This window comes from Podarcis liolepis (assembly GCF_965112155.1).
Source record: "Podarcis liolepis genome assembly, chromosome: 9".
In the NCBI taxonomy this organism is placed as follows: domain Eukaryota; kingdom Metazoa; phylum Chordata; class Lepidosauria; order Squamata; family Lacertidae; genus Podarcis; species Podarcis liolepis.
The window spans coordinates 38672660-38692201 of NC_139564.1; the positions used below are offsets into that span (position 1 = coordinate 38672660).

Here is a 19542-nt window from a genome sequence, read left to right on the forward strand (position 1 = left end):
ATGGCATGGATCACTCATTTCTTCTAATGGGGATAGTTGTTCCAGCAGTCGGAGAGCTGGGAAGCAGAGCTCACTCCAGCTGTGAAAAGGCTAGCTCCAAGAGGCCTACTGTCATCTGCAGGAAGGCATTCCATCAGACTGCCCCAGTGGAACGTGTCAAATCTGAACTAGAAGATCTACAAAGCAAATTTATGAGGCAGATACTGGAGCTTTCACCTGGGACTCTGTCGGCTCATCTTAAGAGGTGAGTTGAGTCTCTCGATAGCAACCAGAATTGATCTAAACTATGCTGGATACTTTCATAGACCAAATGCTTTTGAGGACCATATTCTCACAAAGCTCTGCTGGTTGGAACAACTAAGAACAGGAGGTTCGGCACAAAAGTGTCAAGATTACGGCTTACAATCTTTGAATGGAGAAATATCTATTCTTTAGTTCGTGATCTTAGAAACTGAATCTTCAACCATGATGCCAACCAAGACAGAGCATCCATTATCGCTGCCTGTTACTCTATTTGGTACCCTCAAATTAAGTGCAACCACTCGAGACCTCACTATTTTCCAGAGTTACGCAGGGCCTTTGCTGAACTTAAGCTACAATAGATGACCTCAGCATACTTAGAGAGGAGATACTTTGGAATAGCACAAATGGAACAGAAAAGCATTTATGGATGCAGTCAGGTTGGATAGCATGCCCTATTTGTTGATTTGCCCTTTATTTACAGTGCCCAGAGAATTATTATTTTTTAATATTGTAATTTATTATTTGTACCCCGCCCATCTGGCCGGGCTTCCCCAGCCACTCTGGGCGGCTTCCAACAAAGATTAAAAATACATTAAAATGTCACACATTAAAAACTTCCCTTTTTATATATCCTATTCTCTATTGGTTCTCAGATTGATCCTCCTACTTGAACTCTTAGCTGAAAACACCTACAAATCTGGTAGCCAAATTTTCTCTGGCAGCTATGAAACTTTATTCCAGTTATGTTAATGCACTGTAATTTTTAAAAAATGTTGTAAATTATAGACTTATGTTGTGTGATTTTAGCGGAATGTCTTGTTTTTTGCCCTTTGTAAGGCCTCTGGCTATATACAATAAATTGAACTGAATGGGCTGCCTCAGTGAGAGAGAGATGGGAAGAAGGGCTTATTTCATCAGCTTTCCATCAAGTACCTACATTCCCTGAACTGTGGTCATTATAGGAACAACTCTTTAGAAATTGGTTCCTGGGTTTTTATTTCTATTTTTCTCTTCCCTCCCTGTCCCTTTCCCCCAATTTGTTGTGCTGTTTTGGGCTTTTCTTTTCTTCCTAAGACTGTTCTGATTGTATGCAAGCTGCTCTGGGAGCCTTTTCGGCTGAAAAACAGGGTACAAATACACTAAATAAATTAGTAAGTCTTTTTGCTTTCTCGGTGTTACTTTTTATCATTATAGATCCTTTTCTGCTATAAAGATCTGTGCTGAATGAAGCCAGTACAAAGTGGTATCAATAGCAAATAACTCAAAACGAACTGACTCACCTTTGGTCATAGGAAAGAGCCATGGATCGGATTCCAGCATCACAACCAGGATAGGCAAAAAGTTGCTTGAGGTCACACACTTGCCACACCATAACAACTCCATTGTCGCCTCCGGTAAGGAGATACTGTCCATCCCGGCTCAGCTGAATTGCCTAGAAAAAGAAAAGGCAAGACTTCTGTTAAAAGAACAACTTTAGTCATTCAGTTCTTTCTTCCATGTGTTAATTATCATCCAACAAGGCTGAATGTTTTCATTACAAATGCAGGATTTGCAAATGCATATACAGACGGAGAGTAGATAAAACGCATAATACCATGATCACACCCTTTCCAAAATATACAAGTCAATACTTTTATAATTATTGCTTATTCGGACAGTGAGGACTTAACTCAAACTTGCAGACAATGGCGGCATTTATTTTCTTATAAGCCATATTACATCCTATAAAATAAAATTCACAGAGTAACTTTTACTGTCCCCTGGTTATAGTTGGGAGTGCTGAATGGAAAACCTTCAACATGTTAACTGGAGGCTGAAAGTTGCTATTGATAATCTTTTAACATATTTGCTTGTTAAATTACGGGTGCATTATGTGGGCACAATGTCAACACATAGTTTCAAGGCCAAACTGCAAAGGTTATTGCATGGGAAACTGCTGCACTCTTCCAGAGGACTCAGAGGACTCCATCTCCTCAAGTTACACAGCATAGTCATTCCAGCCAGCAACATAACCTTGCCAGTCTCATATCTCTCTGCAAGCAGATGGGAATAATCAGAGAGCTAAAAGAAGCAGCGTTATCTGCACCATTTCAGGAGGTACGCTGGCATAGGTTTCTCCTTCATCATGCCATTCTCTTTTGGTAGATGTCAGCCCCGCCAGTCGAGTACTAATGCCTCACACTCATACACAGGAGCACCTCATGCTCTGTTAAGAATCTATTTCCTTGGGATATGAGTTGAAAATCAGTCGGAAGGAACCATGAAGGTCATCTAGTCCAACCACCTGTGATGCAGGAATCTTCTGTTCAACGTGGGGCTCAAACCCACAACTCTGAGTCTCATGCTCTACCGACTGAGCTATACATCATGCATCATCTTATTTTGTATGTCGCCTTCCCATAGTTCAAACCATGTTCAAGGTGGCTTCCAACATGAAAATCACATAAGTACAAACCAAAAAGTTTGCATTGGGTAGTAAAATTACTACCCAAAGTAGTTATAAACAATACATAAAATATCAAAAAGAACACAACCAAATTGAACCATTTCCACATAAATCATAAGAAAAACTAAAAGTTACTAAAGATAAATATAAATAACATCAAAAGCAGCAACAAAAACAATATCCCAGCCCAATAGTTTGTTCAGCACCATCAGCTTTTGTAGCTGGAGTTCGTCAGGGCCCCATCCTCCCAGACTCTGTGTGAAGAACCACCTTCAGCTCAACTTAGCTTTTAACCATTAACTCTTTTCCACTTACATTTTAAATAGTTGAAAGTGAAAATGCTTAACTTTTAAGTTAACTCTAATTAATTTTAGAAGTTGTTAACTTCTAAATTTAGCTTCTAATATTTTTTCATTAGCTTTTCATAAATAAAACCTTTTCCCACAATTGCTATACACATTAAAAATAGAATAATAAAAAACCGTTCAACTCAGTATAAACTGCAGTATGGCTAAATTACCTATCATGGTAGTTGTTATTTCTTATGACAAGTCCCAAATACGTGTTACACATTTTTCACCTAAGAAAGAAACTGTACTTGCCCTTAGAATCTAAGCACATCAGGTACATTATACATTAACAAATGACAATGAAGACAGCAGGAAGGATGATGAAGCTGAGGCAGTAAATTGTTTAAAAGAAAATGCTGCACTCACGTTATCTAATAAACCAAATACGATTACTAAAAAGATTATTCATTATAAGCAAAATCAATATCCATTTTTTGCTCATTTCACAAATGGCAATCTCCTAAGGGTATTTTTGAAATTGCAGTGAGGACCATGACAAATAATTATTTGCTACAGTTATAAAATTCATCTGATGAAAATCCATTAACCTTATGGTTATGGTTCACTTGAATGTTATACTGGAGGCTTTTTATCAGAGAAATGCTATATTAAAAGGCAAATTAAAGCCATTAATCTTGAACTCTTCTACAACCAATGAATCTAGCAAATTTCTGTGCTCTTGATTAAATAAAATATGGGATTTATAGTTTTACTAATAGATGTGGCATTTTACTGAGTCACCTAGATGGGAAAAAACATTGATAGACTGATATATATGTTGGTTTGGGAGTGGGGGCAAGTCTGTCAATGTTTCAGTTTCACAATATTGCCCTCAGGATTTGGAATATAAAAGATGTTCTTTATCTCAAGAAGCGGTTTAAAGTTCTGATGTTGCCTCACTATGAAAATACCTTTGGTTTCTACTAAGTGGTAACCTAATGACAACTCAACTTTTTTCCAATACAGTGGTACCTCGGGTTACATACGCTTCAGGTTACAGACTCCACTAACCCAAAAATAGTACGTCGGGTTAAGAACATTGCTTCAGGATGAGAACAGAAATCGTGGTCCGGCGGCGTGGCAGAAGCAGGAGGCCCCATTAGCTAAAGTGGTGCTTCAGGTTAAGAACATTTTAAGGTTAAGAACAGACCTCCGGAACGAATTAAGTACTCAACTTGAGGTACCACTGTATATAGTTCAGATGTGCAAATAATCTTCCAAAGCATACATTTTAAGGAATCTTCCATATTCATTTGTTTCTGACTTGCACTCCCCTTAAACAGTCTCAAAACTCAGATTTGTGAGAGACCACTATTCTGAAAAAGCAGACCTGTCAGCATGACAACATTGGTATAAAGCAGCAAGAGCCAGTTAGATACTTCACTTTTCAAAACAGACTCAGGAAAGAAAAATAAATTGGTTCCTTTGGGCAGAATAGCATACTGGCCTTGTTTAGGATAGAATAACTTTAGTTCTCTGGACGGCCTGCCGACTTAGATTTAAGTTACTCATTAAGATATCTAAACATTGCAAGGCAGATCTGCTGTGATATGCTGTTAGCCTAACTTCCACTGAGCAATACAATATTTAAAGCAAAAACAGGTGGAATGTGTTGATTAGGCCCTGAGTATATCCAGACTGCCTAAAAGTTCTCTTGGTAGCATTTTTTTTTGTACTTGTATACAAGACAGTAAATCAGAAGATTATACTGTCTGAATAGAACAACTGAAAGCTTCAACTTTGTTGGCTGTGCAAACTGAGCCCACAGATACAATATATCAGAACAACTTGAACACACTCAATTTTTCTACTACCATCAGAATGTGAAACTGTTGGACTCCAGTGCCTGTGGGCAGAGACATTTTGAACACTCTCGTTTTAATCATCCTGTTGCCGCGTTCCTTGCAGCATGATAAAGTACAGAAGCTCTGGGGGAAAGACTGTGGATTGTTTAAGACTAAATCCAAGTGGGACTGCTGTGGGAAAATAATGGCTTGGTTTGTGTGTAATGCTGGTCTACAGAGAGTAGAATTTCCATTGCATAAAGCGACACTCCTGAAACCTTGGGAATGACAAACACTACAGAAATTGTTTTAGCCAGCCAAGGGATTGTGAGATATTTTACAGATTTACTGGTCTAGCTGACAACATAATCACAACGGAAAGCGTCACGTTATCAGCACAGTTATGGTAGGAAAAGGAAGTTAAAAACACTAAGTACCAGGGGGCTATGGTAACACCACCACAAACACTTGGCTGTGAATTATGAATAGTATGGCAAGTATAAAGTATGAATTGATAATACATTTAACGCAGGTGGACATGTGAAACAAGTTACAGGCACTTTCCCCATATAATTATATCTGTAAACAATTAGAGCGTGATTCTCCTCTGCACAAAAATCAGCTTGTTATGTCGCTGATCCAAAAGTTCAACCCTGCTTGGTTCCGGTGTGCCAGTGAGTTTTCTGCAGCAAACTTGCTGGCGCACCTGAACCCTGTGGAAAGAAGGATTGAACTCCCTGCACTGAGTTTAATCCTGCGTGGTGAGCATCTCCTCCCACTCCCATGGATCCACTTTGACACATGGACAGCACAACCTACCTGCCAACCAACTGATATTATGACACCGGATGAGTGGCAGGTGGATGATCCCACTCATCTGTCAAAGTTGGCTTGCAGGTTGTGGAAGAAGAAAAAAAAGTCTGGCCTGCCAGGCTAAACACGCTCCCCATTCCTGTTTAAATTAGTTTTTCTTAAGGTCTTTCATACTACAAAGCAAACAGATAAGTAGGAAAAGGTACAACTAAGCTTTGTGTCTTCATTCTTCTTCTTTTTTTCTCACTTGCTGAGAAAACACTGAAGTATAAGACTTCAAATGTATGGAATTATGACGATGCTGCACATGGAATGAAGTTTAAAATGCTCACCCTTATATTATCATCAGTTTCCATAGTCGCTTGCAGTTTCCCATTCACACTGAATACGCAGAAGTGACCATTGTCATAGTATATGACACAGTGACCCTCTCTTGATGCCTGGATAAGCTTTGCTTTCAGACAGTTTTCAGGTGCTTCTAACGCCCTCAGTAGATCTCCATTCATAGAATGTATGAGACATGGTCCTTCTGATGAAAGAGGAGGAAAAAGGTAAAAACGTTAACACTTTCTACAGATGCTAGCAAAGTAGATCTGGCTTTCTCTGATTAATTGTGATCATAACAGGAAAATAAGCTGGTTTGCTTAGACAATGCGACAGTGTCATTAAAACTATTTAAGACACGTATATCTTGCCATTCCTTCAAGTCAGAGCAATGTACATGTTTTTACCCAATTTTATCCTCCCAGCAACCCAGTGAGGTCATCAGGCTGACAGTGTGTGTGACTGGCTACATTCACTTATTTATTCTTATTTATTCATTACATTTATTTCCCGCCTTTCCTCCAAGGAGTTCAAGGTTCTCCTCCTCCCCATTCTATCCCCACAATTTACCCAGTTAGGTGAGTGAATATTTGAACCTAGGCAGTGAGGAATCCTACCACACACCCCCTTCCCTAAAACTCACTGCTACACACCCTAGTAGTAAGAGAAGGAAAATGGTGCCTTGCTATGCATGTTTACTCAGAAGTAAGTCCTACTGTATTAACAGAACCATGCTGTAGAAGACAGAATCAGAATTCAAAATGACCTTAACAAATTGGAGAACTGGGTGCAAGCTAACAAAATGAATTTCAATAGGGACAAATGTAAGGTTCTACACTTCGACATGAAGAAGCAGATACAGAAATATAGGATAGAGGGACACCTGGCTTACTAGCAGTACATGTGAAAAGGATCTAGGGGTCTTGGTGGACCACAAGCTTAACATGAGTCAACAGTGTGATGCAGCAGCAGCAGCAAAAAAAAGCTAATGCTATTCTAGGCTGCCTCAACAGACGTATAGTGTCCAGATCAAGAGAAGTAATAGTACCACTCTATTCTGCCTTAGTCAGACCACACTTGGAATACTGTGTCCAATTCTGGGTACCACAATTTTAAAATGATGTTGACAAGCTGGAACGTGTACAGAGGAGAGCAACCAAGATGATCAAGGGTCTGGAAACTAAGCCTTATGAGGAGTACTTGAAGGAGCTGGGTATATTTAGCCTGGAAAAGAGGAGACTGAGAGGAGATAGGATAGCCATCTTCAAAGATCTTAAGGGCTGTCACATGGAGGAGGGAGCTTGCTTGTTTTCTCCTGCCCTGGCTGGTAGGACTCGAACCAAAGACTTCAAGTTGCAAGAAAGGAGATCCCAACTAAACATTCGGAAAAACTTTTTCTGACAGTAAGAGCTGTTCAGCAGTGGGACAGACTCCCACGAGAGGTGGTGGACTCTCCTTCCTTGGAGGCTTTTAAACAGAGGTTGGAGGGCCATCTGTCATGGATTCTTTAGCTGAGAGTCCTGAATTGCAGAGGGTTGTACTAGATGACTCTCAGGGGTCCCTTCCAAGTCTAAGATGCTATGCTTCTAAGTGCGTATAGGATTGGAGCCTGAAGGTTTCTTTGGGAAAGGAATTTTGCATTTCGGGGTTGGGGAGGAGCTCCAAGCCGACAGTCTGTTCCAAAAACAGAGTTATCTTCCCATATAACATACTGTATTTTTTGCTCTGTGAGGCGCACCTTTTCCCTCCTAAAAAGTAAGGGGAAATGTGTGGAGTGAATGCAGGCTGCGTAGCTATCCCAGAAGCCAGAACAGCAAGAGGGATCGCTGCTTTTGCTGCGCAGCGATCCCTCTTGCTGTTCTGGCTTCTGGGATTCAGAATAATTTTTTTCTTGTTTTCCTCCTCCAAAAACTAGGTGTGTCTTATGGTCTGGTGTGTCTTATAGAGCAAAAAATACGGTACTTCTCCTTCTTCTTCCGTTTCTAATAAGAGCCAGGAGAAAACGCTGAAGGTCAGTATTTTCTCCACTGTTTCTCTTACTAATGCAAAATGGCAGCTACCTCTTCCTGATGGCCTGAGCGAACTGGGGAACTGGGCATGTTCAGAAAAGAAGTCCTGCTCCCAGCCAAGGAACTTATGTGCTACTGATGTGGGTGGATCTGGCTTAAGGGAGGAAAGGCCCCCGCCTGCGTTTTTGTAGAGAGGGGTTTGCTTGCTTGCCGCCATTGCTGCCGAGTTAAAAACAAAACAGAAGGAGACCGACTGTAAAAGCGGCAAGCAGGATTTGGTAAAAAAAATAAATAAATTGCGAGGGGCCCTCCCACCTGGATCTTCCTAGTCTTGGTTGAAAATTCTGAACACTAGAGGCCTGTATATCCAGAATAACTGTGTCTTTGGAACACAGTTTCTGCTTTTGAGGACCAATGGATCAACTTGTAGATACAGTGGTACCTCTAGATACGAATGGGATCCGTTCTGGAGCCCTGTTCACATCTAGAAGCAAACGTAACTAGTGATGGCACATCTGCGCATGCGCGTGTCACTTTTTGCCGCTTCTGTGCATGCGCATGACATCATTTTGAGCATCTGTGCATGCGCAAGCAGCGTAACCTGGAAGTAATGTGCTCCGTTACTTCTGGGTTGCCACAGAGCGCAACTCGAACGCGCTCAACCCGAAGCGCATTCAACCCAAGATATGACTGTATTGTTCTAGGAAGATGGAAAATATCTCTTCCGCTCACACACACATTGCAAACAAAATGGAAGGAAAAGGATTTCCCACAGGGATTTACACCTAGCATTGGAGGTGATTTGTGGACAAGCACAGGAACATATAACCGATACAAATATATTCTCAATACCAGTGAGAATATACGTGAGGAAAACCCAGTGTCCATTTCTATTGGAACATAAAACATAAATGACATAATTTATGCTGCAGCACTGGTACACTCCAGGCAGAGGTCAGGACACAACAGAAAGAGAGGAAAAAGCTGTCCCCTGACGATTAGACATGGTTAGTCTCTACAAAGTTCTATGTGGGACTCATAATTAAATGGCAAAATGTAACATTTTGTCTGTCTTGCTAGTTGTTCATTTGCTTTGCTTAGCTTTTCAAAATTGGTGAAGATAAAAGATTTATATAAGAAAAATGAATAAACTTAACTTTCATAGCCTAAAGAGTACTAATCTTCAGCTTTCAAAGGGGGGGGGACATTTTCAAGTAGAGTTTTAGAAAAGGCTGCAACAAAATTTACCTTTAGAACCACTTATTACCAGGCCGAGTTCAGCACAAATTGAAGCGCAGGTAATCTCATAGTCATGACCTGTCAAGATTGCTCGAGGAGAGGCAAATTCACCTTCAATGGGAAGAAAGAAAGAAATTCCTTTGTCACACTTAATTATTTTATTTACTTCATAAAATTTACACACTGCTTGATTGCAAAAAAAAAGAAAAACTTCAAAGAAGTTTACAAAAGATAAAACAGTAAAATCAAGAAAAATTCACAACCATACTTTAAAACTTACAAAAATCAGAATACTGAAACAAATCAAAATTATCTCAACTTTCTAAGCATCTGGGTAGGCTTGTCTAAAGGAGAATATTTCTAGCATGCACCGAAAACAGTACAGGGAAGGCACCTGCTTGATCTCAATAGGCAGCTAGTTCCAAAGTGTAGACGCTGCTGCATTAAATGACCACATTCTTACAAATGCCGAATGGGGATTATGTGGCACCCGCAGTAGTGCATATTCCATTGATAGTGTTGCGATATTTATTTGCGTCATATGCTGTTGCCCACCAGTAAATGCACAATGCAGTTCTCGACAGCCAAGATAGAACATAGAATGAAACGTTTTTAACACAAAAGTCTCAATTCACAGACACTGTTAAAATAAGCCTTACCTGTGAGGTGTTTGTATGTAGTCAATATGACTACATGGTCCAATAAAAGCAATTAAACTAGGTCAATGAGCTTATGGGGGCCTTTGTTTGTATACAGCAATGGCTCCTTCTCCATAGAATCTGCAAATCTGCAAATGGGCAAATTAATAAGGAACTCCTTTTGGGGAGGGGAGGGCCGGGAATTCCATGAACAGATCAAAGCTGGCATGCATACAAGGCTTGCTCAAGACATTAGGTTCCCTGAGGCAAAGCATAAGACGCTCCATCGTTTTTGCTGTACCTAAGGTTGATGGTTGAATCCAACCCTGGCAACAGGGTAGCATCCTCCACTTGCTACCTTAGGGCAGCAAGACTCTGCTGGCCAGCTAAGGGGAACGGCCAAAGTTCTCAGGAGGAATGGCTGGGAGACATGGCTGCCGCTGATTGGTATCTATCACCTGAGGCAACGGTCTCACTTTGCTGTTTGATAGGATCAGACCTGCATTGTACAAGGAACTATTGGATCAGGGAGGTATTACAACTCAGTGGTAGAATGGTTCCATGCTAGGATTCAACCCTCATATCTGCTGCTAAAAGGATAAAATAGCAGATGGTATGAAAGTCCCCAGCTTGACATGGTAAGAGGCAGCTTCCTACATGGGTACAATGCATATCCTATTGAAATACTGGGCAAAACTTCAATCGATTTCAACAAACCAGAACATAAACTTGGAGTTCAAGCTATGTTTTTATTCTGCTGTATGCTGAACTAGACTTAATTTTATTTCCGAGAAAAGTGCTTTTTTAAAAAAACAAGGAAAAAACAATACTTTACTGCAACTCAACCCTGCTCCCTCTTTCAAACTACACAATTTTAAAATAGCCACCATAAATTTTTAAAAAGCTTTTATTTTATGGAAGATTTGGCAAAGCACACTCAAATCCAGGAAGTATGGCAGACAGTTCAGGAGGGGTGGTGGTGGAAATCATATTAAAAGCCTAAGAGCAGGAACCCTACTATATCTCCTTATGTTTATTAGGCAGTGCTTAGGTGACTGTGAACAGTCACTACGCTTTTATAAAAAAGAGGGGTTTGCTGATCTTTCCTGATCTAAGGCGCAGATAAAGTAATTTTTAAAAAAGCAATGCTTTTTTTACTACTGAGATGAATGTGCATGGTTTAACCAAAAAAGTCCTTCTTTTAACATACAATGGTACAACTGCTGTGTGAAAGGTTGACTGATATGTATCTGAGATCGCTGAGTTGCCTTTCATTTTGTGTCCTCTTGCTTCCATGGCATGGCCAGCTGTGGCAGCACATGCTGTGTCTGATGAATATAGGACTATAAATAGTTCCTAGGAGCTGAGTTAGAGCTATTTGGAGAGCAATCTGTAGCTCATTCCTTAGGCGAGATGCTGCAGAAGGGCCATGGGATGACATAGCCACTCGCTAGTATTCTCTTTCGCATGAAGAATGACAGCGTACTCATCTTTCATGCAAATGGCAACTTAAGGCTACTGCTCAAAGCTTCCATTTCTTAAAGTGGGTAAAGTAAACTCATTGAGGGTTGCATTCCCTTGCTAGCAACCTTCCGCGGGCCACAAGCCAATAGCAAACAGGACCAGGGGCAAAATAAGGAAGGGAGGGATGTTTCTTTGCACGTAGGCTACATTCCAGCCATGCAAAAACCAGAAGTTTATATAGAACCACAACCATACACATCTCTCAATTTTGGCAACCAGGACACATTCCAGCCAGGCAAAACTATTCAAGGAGGGAGGAGGGGGGCTTGCCTAGGGAAAGTCCTGAGAGCCAGATAGAGAAGTTTGGAAGGTCATAGTTGGTCCCCAAACCTGAGGCTCTCCACCCTTGCCATACAGGAGGAGGAGGAGGAGGAGGAGGAGCAGGAGGAGGAGGAGAAGAAGAAGAAGAAGAAGAAGAAGAAGAAGAAGAAGAAGAAGAAGAAGAAGAATCTGGATCAAATACTGAGGAGGAGGAAGAGGAGGAGAAGAGTTTGGATTTGATATCCAGCTTTATCACTACCTGAAGGAGTCTCAAAGCGGCTAACATTCTCCTTTCCCTTCCTCCTCCACAACAAACACTCTGTGAGGTGAGTGGGGTTGAGAGACTTCAAAGAAGTGTGACTGGCCCAAGGTCACCCAGCAGCTGCATGTGGAGGAGCGGAGACGTGAACCCGGTTCCCCAGATTACGAGTCTACCGCTCTTAACCACTACACCACACTGGAAGGATGCACTGTAGTAGGCCCAGTTCAAAATGGCAGTAAGATTAGTATGGACCTAAGACCAACAAAGGGTTTGGCACTCCAGCAGTGCTACCACTTTCATCTAGCATAGAGTACCCAAGCACATTTTGAGTCTACATGCCCAGTCCTTTTCAGATTAAGGAGGGCCTGGAATGAGCTCTGACAATAATTGCATTATTGGCACGAGTTACATTCAGGGTTTTCAAAGTCTGTTGCACTCTAAAAGTGTTAACAGCTCATATTACCTAGGAATGACCAACAGCACAAAAGTTTTTAAAGGAACAGGCAACAATAGATCCATCCAGACAAATATACACCCTCTCCCGTTCTGAGCTTAGAGTATATGAAAAGAGTGGCAGTTGGATGGACTTAAAGAGTTTGGACGTTAAATGATGTTGCAATGCCAAGGATTCAAATGTAAAATCTTCAGAAGAAATAAATTAAACATAGGTTGAAAAATACAACATCAGACCCAATCCCGAAGGTCGTATACGTTACTAAGTGTCTGGACTCCAGCCAATTTCCACATGTATTTCCCTTGTGACTGCATAATTCATTTTTGCACATCAAATGTTATTTGAGTTGTTACCAGTTTAGTAATTTTATGTTTCAAATATATATATATATAATTAATTATATATGTTTTATGTCTCAAATATATATATAATTAATTCAGATGCACAAGAAATTAACTAAATATTTTTAATAAGATGAACTGTATTTATAATTTTAGCACAGGCTGCCTACATTGATTTAGCAATGGTATGTTTAAAAGGCTATTGAAAGTTTGTCTAACCTTCGTTCTCAGCACAAATGTAGCCTTATGGAACAGGAGTCCTTTGAAAAGTCAGACTGATTCCTTTGATAAAAATGTTAAGCATTTAGGGTTCTTCATGCTTCTGGTTTTCCAAATAATGGTGTCAACTCAGAAGCTGATTGTAGAGCAGAAGAGATTTCTTTAAAAAGCTTTTAAATTCTTAGTACCTCAGAAGATTGTCATGGTTTTCAGCAAAGAAAAGGGGGGGAAATAACTTTGCTTCTGGTTTAAGGGGCACCACTTCAAACTTTTCAGAACTGCTTTTGGGGGAACTGGCTTCTATGTCTTCTTTGAAATCCCAGGGAAGTGACTTCAAAGAAAGGCAAGGCTTTGTCCCTTAAGCAGGTTTACGACCACTGATCCAAGCTTTAATGAAGGCCTGAAAAGAATGTTGAGTACATCTTTATGGAGATCCTTAAAGCAAGATGAACAAGTCAAATGAAATTAAAGAAAGTCCAAATCCTGTTCTAATATCCAAAACTGTTTTGCAGATTTATTTCAGGCAACACTATATTTAACACGGCCTCAAGCTCATTGTTAAAGCTTTACCTAAAACTTGAACTTGGTATTTAACACAACATTCACAAAACAAAGAGAGTACCTTCTAAATCATATAAAACAGAGAAATCACGCTACTTCAAGAGTTACAAAACACACACAAAAACCAAATCCGTTCTGTAGAATCCTTTTCCTTCCTACTAACTGTTTGCATAAGCTATAACTCTTACAGAATTAAAACAAAGAATTCATAACCTCAGAGCGTAAAAGGAGATTAGTTCTGTTCGGCTAGTAATATTGTACTAGAAAAAAATGGAAATTACTTAAATTTTCTTGAGAGTTTGTTCCTTGCTTGATTATGAAGTGTATCTGCTGTTTCATTCTGTTAGGCTTAAATTTCATAGAGGAAAAGTGAAAGAGAATCTGGAGAGGCAACCGAATGTGAATAGTGGTCCATACATCTTAAATCAATCCAGCAGACTCTTTATGAATGTTGACTTCCAACCTACATTTAATCTACAAACCACTACTAATACTACTTTTTTTTTTACTTTAAAAGGTAGCTTTTCCTAAACCAAGCATAACTAGACTCTGTTCATTATTCAAAGCTAATTCATGTAAATAACTGATTTTTCTACAACTGTAGGGCTCCCCTAGCACTTCAATTTTACAAAAGCAATTTTTTTTTTTACGTCTCAACATAAAAATATAATTAAATAAAACAACCCTTCTCTATTTTTATTGACTCCTGCTATAAATGTATCTTAAAAGGTTAGGTAAATAAACGAAATCTGCTGTTCAGTTTAACTCCCTTGAAAGTATTTTAAAGCAAAACTGTGAATGTCTAATAAGATTTGAGTTTTGTTTTTTTACAATCAGGAGGTGTATAAATTTCATAAATAAATAGTTGAATGTTTAAATATAAGCTAAAACCTTCCCGGTGCTGGCACATGTAGAAGAACCCCCACCAGAGACCAAGTGGCGCATAACAAGCACGCATGCAGAAAGCATGTCAGGTTCATACAGGGAATGTGTAGTCTGTACACACATCTTATATCCCTGTCCAATCCTTCCCTTCAGGCTGTGCATATCCCAAAGCATTAATGTGCACATGGGACTGCAGAGCCATTTCCCCACCCACCCGTGTGTGTTTTTGTGCATATTCATCCACATGTGAACACTCTCAATGCTTCCCATTCACACTAGTGGACTAGTGGGCTGTATTTGCACTGTGTGGTCTTTCCCCCTCCCCATGATTAGTACTTCTCCACCCGCCCTGAATTCCAAAAACCTTAAGCCCATTGTGGGCATGCATTGGTTCACCTGAGCATACAACTCTGGTTTATTTTTTAGATACAAGTTTTCCTATGTACCAGGACTTGCACAAAATGGCAGGTTAAGCAGAAGGAGAATGCATTGTGCTCGGCCCCACTAGCAGCCCACCCAGGTATCCCTCAACAACAGAAATAGGGTATGCAGTGAGATATGGCACCTAGGGAAATATCACAACACATTTTTTTAAGCACCACACCCACACAATGTGCTTCCGTCGACAACTGGGTAACATGCAATTTTATGCTGGACACCCCTTCCCCCCCAAAACCCCCCACATTAAATTCTAATTAAATGGAAGGAAAGTGGAGGCTGCCATTTGGATGAGGACAACATTGTGCATATGATATGACATGAAAAACATGCACATGTAAGATGCAATAAATCCAGTTTAAATGGCCCTGTGTACACATCCTCTGCCAAAGAACACACACCATAAGCAGAGAGAAAACAGGGCCCTGTTATATTCTATGGGGGTCCCCGCCCTCTTCATATTGTGTCCTAAATGTTCAAAAAGAGTTGACTTTTAAAAATTTGATCTAGGAACCGAAAATGTGTGTACTAAGAACTTCTAAACATAGAAATATGAAATATGATCATATATAGCTGGTTCAGGAACACTGAGATTGGTAACAGACTGCTATTATAACTCATAAATAAAATTATAAATAATTCCAGATACACTTATTAGCCAGTTTTTTTTTTCTTTTTAAAGTAAGCTGGTTCAAAGTTATTTTTTAAAGGAAAGGAAACGGGAATGAATGAATTCAAAGGGGGGGGAATATAGTATAATACCACAAATGGTGCATCAGTATTTTAAAACATACAGATATTAAAGTATTGATGCAATCTTTATGGGGCAGGAGCTCTTCCTTTCAAACAGGTGGTTTTAACATTCAAAATCAGAAATAAAAGTCTGTGAAAACAAACGAGGAATAGGTACTAGCTAATACAAAGCTATAACTAAAGCAAACTTGATTTTTTTTTTCTGAGGCCTTTTATAGTTCTGTGGCTGAATAAGGAGTTCTCAAACCTGCGTACTTTAGACTCCCAATACGATTCAAAATTAGTTAAATCAGCATGGCCAACATTAGCATTTACATTAAGTGGAACACACAGAATGTCCCATTTCGGATTTATACAGAGCAACTTCTTAAGTTAAGAAATTAATTGAGGAAATTATTCCGAAGTTTCTCTCTTTGGCCCACTGGAAGAACAGCACTGACAAAAGAAAATTAGACAATCGAAATGGATCTATGGAGATCACATCTTTGCTGATTAGGAGAGGGAAACTAGCTTAAATAGAACACCTAATAAGGTAAATAAATGTTATATGTTAAGCGTATTACTCCAGTGCTACACATATGGAACACATTATATTTTTATTCATTTACCATATGAATATTATTCCTTTTACAACATCCAACATCAAGCCTATAAGCAGTAAACAGAGCCTTGTTTTGCCTGAAATATGAAGGCCTGCATTCCATCATGGAGCACTAAACCATCCTGGTCCTTCTGGATAATTTCATGCGTATCATTTTAGTGACACCTGAGCTTGAACACAGCAACACTGAAAAGCTGCTCTCCATCTAATTTAAAACACAGCTAGCGTGCTGGCAATCTACTAAGCAAACCACCATTATAAGTATTTGTGACGGAGGTGGAAGAGGGTGTGTGATAAAGGTCAACGCACACTTCCCCACTCACTTCACATTCCAGGCGAACACTTTTAACAAATATTTGTACACAATTGTGAAACACGAATACAAATGGGAAAATAGACTAAAAACAACCCAATAATTTTTTTGGGGGGGGGGAGGGGATAGGAGGAGCTTTCCACTGTGAACAAGCAAGTGATTGGGACATGACATGATTCCTATACACAAAGGTGGGAACAACTCTTCCCATGAAGGACATAGGGGGATGCATCCAACGTGGTCCTTAGTCAAGGTCCCTCCGGTGCAAGGATTTCTGCTACATCTAGATTTCTTCAAGGAGAGCCGACTCCCACTCTCTAGAGCATATTTGGGGAGGGTGGGGGTGTGCAAAGCTGGGGGGGATAAAGTCCCATTGCATAAATAGAAATCCTTGTGTTCATTGGCTACTGCCCATATTAACTATCCAATAGAGAAATACAATATGTCATTGTAAGGCAACAATGGTCACTTCTAATCACATTTCTGATATGAAATACGAACCAGAAAAGCTAGTAAACTAAATAAATTCATAAACAAGGAACCCTTCTATTTCCTCGAATGGTTCTGCAGTACACATTATGTGATTCAGAACTTCTGCCTCCATTCTTCCCCACCTTCTCCATTCACTTATTTTTCAAATTATAAGTAGTTATAATCCCTACTTGGACAAGAGAACAATTCTCTATTAGAACACCTCCTCTATTTGAAGGACTATCTGGTCCAAATGTAGCAGCTAATGAAGAGTGAGGATGTTCTATGTTCCTTTTACAAGAAATTACTTGGAGAACATCTGAGATGAGATGCAATTAGTGGCATTACATTCCTTGCAATGTCCAATTGGCCCTCACTGCTGTAAAACTTGGAAAGAGATGCTTAGTGAACCATATGCATTGATGATTCAAAGGTGTAGATTGGACACAGTAAATGTGTGAAAAGGTAGGAAAACGTAACACAATCTCAGAAGACGTTCAGGTATGGAAAGTGTACTATGAAAAGTACATATATGCATCTCAGTATTGTGGTCGGAAATTTAAATGAAAAAGAAAAAGCAAGCCACACACCTAAGTGTCTGCTACATGACTATTCATCAGAATAACTACAAATAAATCTTGCTGCATTCAGTCATCACTGTTGCGTGATATTTATTTCATAAAATTTATACAGTGCTTGATTGTTAAAAAAAAAAAAAACCTTCAAAGCAATTTGAAAAAAGATAGCAAGATCAAGAAAAATTCACAACCATACCTGTTAACTGAATACAGATGTACTTCGGAAGTCGAACAGAATCCGTTCCAGAAGTCCGTCTGACTTCCGAAAAGTTCAAAAACCAAGGTGTGGCTTCCGATTGGTTCCCGATTGCGCAGGTGCGCTGGAAACAATAGCAGAAGCTGTGCTGGACATTCAGCTTCCAAAAAAAAAAAAAAAAAGCTCAAAAACTGGAACACTCACTTCCAGTTTTTGATTGTTCGGGAGCCGGAACGTTCGTCTCCTAAGGCGTTCGGGAGCCGAGGTACGACTGTATTGACTTTTCAACATGAATACTGTTGCCGGCAAGTGACTAATCAGCATGGCTCTGCTGATTGACAACACTTTGACAAAATATTATAAACAACCATGAAGCATGATTGAGATATGTGATTGTTCTGGAGTACAAGACCTTGATTTCTCAACACTGAAAGTAACATTTCTACCACTGACTTTACTACGACATGGATTGTTTTATGGAATTTCACATCACTACCAGTAGATGTCGCTCTAGGATGCTTGATTATAGAGAGCAAAAACTTTTTAAAAGACAGAAATGGAAGCTTTAAACAAAGGATATTTCCTAAAGGCTGCAAGACTGCTAAAGTTTGACACAGCTTTCATGTACGGTAATTTATTTTAAAGGAACCCTTTGTTGTCCAGAATACCGTTATGTGTTGAAGCTGCTCATACTGAAGAAATATAAATGGCTAACAGATATGTAAGCTGGTATCATATTGAATGTTCAAAGTTTAAGACAAACCATTATATGCAACAGAATAATTTAGCAACCCCATGAAAGCTTCCTCCACAAATATCTATTCCGCTTTTAGATATCTTGCTAATCCTTTTAATTCATTTTAATCTAAATGCCATTACATCTCGATTTATTGACATCTATGTAACTTAGTTCCCACCAGTGATCACTTGTAATAAAGGGTGGTGTATGAGAGAGAGGGGGGGGAAAATAAATTTAATTTTTATTGATCCATCAGACCTTAAAACCTTTTCTAAAAGAGGTTCTGATCAATGCATCCTTATGCATCTTGGAAGAAACAGTGTACCCTGTACTGTGTGGCTCTGCCCTTGAGGGTGACTCAGAAACAGAAAATGTGGCATCTCAACTGCTCAGCGGGACAGAATATTGCCATCCTATTAAAGAACTTAACTGGCTGTCAATTAACTACCAGGCTAAGTTCAAGGAGCTGGTATTACCCCTTATATGAGCAACCAGTCACTGTGCTCTGCAAAAGATACATCACAACAAGAAGTTCATTCCACATGACATCAAAATTGGGCCTAGTGTGGCAGCACCCTATCCTTTGGAATTCCCTCCTGTTATATATCAGATGGGCACCATTTTGTCTTTTTGGTGACTGCTAAATACTTCCCTGTTGCAAAAAACATTCTAACCAAAGATTTTTGTCCCAGTCAGCAACCGTATTGGATTTGAAATTGTAGAGAGATAGTAATAATAATAGTTCTCTTGCATACCCCCCGCTCTCTCTCTCTCTCCCCCCCCCTCTCTTGCGCGCACACACACACACACACACACACACACAAACAATGGCAAAGATATTTTCTTATCTTCTTTCCTTTGGAGGTAATGGTCTAGGTTACAGATAAAATATGAAATGTATATACATTTAGATTATTTTACCTTCCCAAAAGACTGTTCAGTTAAAATTTCTTTGGTCTAAGAGATTTGAATCAATTTACCATATTTTTCTGTGTATAAGACTAGGTTTTTCCCCTTAAAAATAATGTCAAAAATTAGGGGGAGTCTTATACACGGATACATCTCTCCCCCACCCCCATTTTCTTAAATATGAATCCCCC

General features: G+C 39.6%; 1 protein-coding gene and 1 long non-coding RNA gene across 2 annotated transcripts in view; one reads left to right on the forward strand and one right to left on the reverse strand.

Moving 5' to 3' along the window:
• LOC310714680 overlaps positions 1 to 6931 on the forward strand; it is a 181094-nt gene extending 174163 nt beyond the window's left edge. The window contains exon 2 of the long non-coding RNA XR_014529964.1: positions 6836 to 6931. This is a non-coding gene — a long non-coding RNA (uncharacterized lncRNA). The remainder of the gene's footprint in view (positions 1 to 6835) is intronic.
• LRBA (LPS responsive beige-like anchor protein) overlaps positions 1 to 19542 on the reverse strand; it is a 351536-nt gene that overhangs the window by 1841 nt on the left and 330153 nt on the right. The window contains 3 exon segments of the mRNA XM_083520191.1: positions 1524 to 1675; positions 5969 to 6165; positions 9218 to 9319. Of these exon segments, the coding sequence (XP_083376317.1) occupies positions 1524 to 1675; positions 5969 to 6165; positions 9218 to 9319 (451 nt within the window).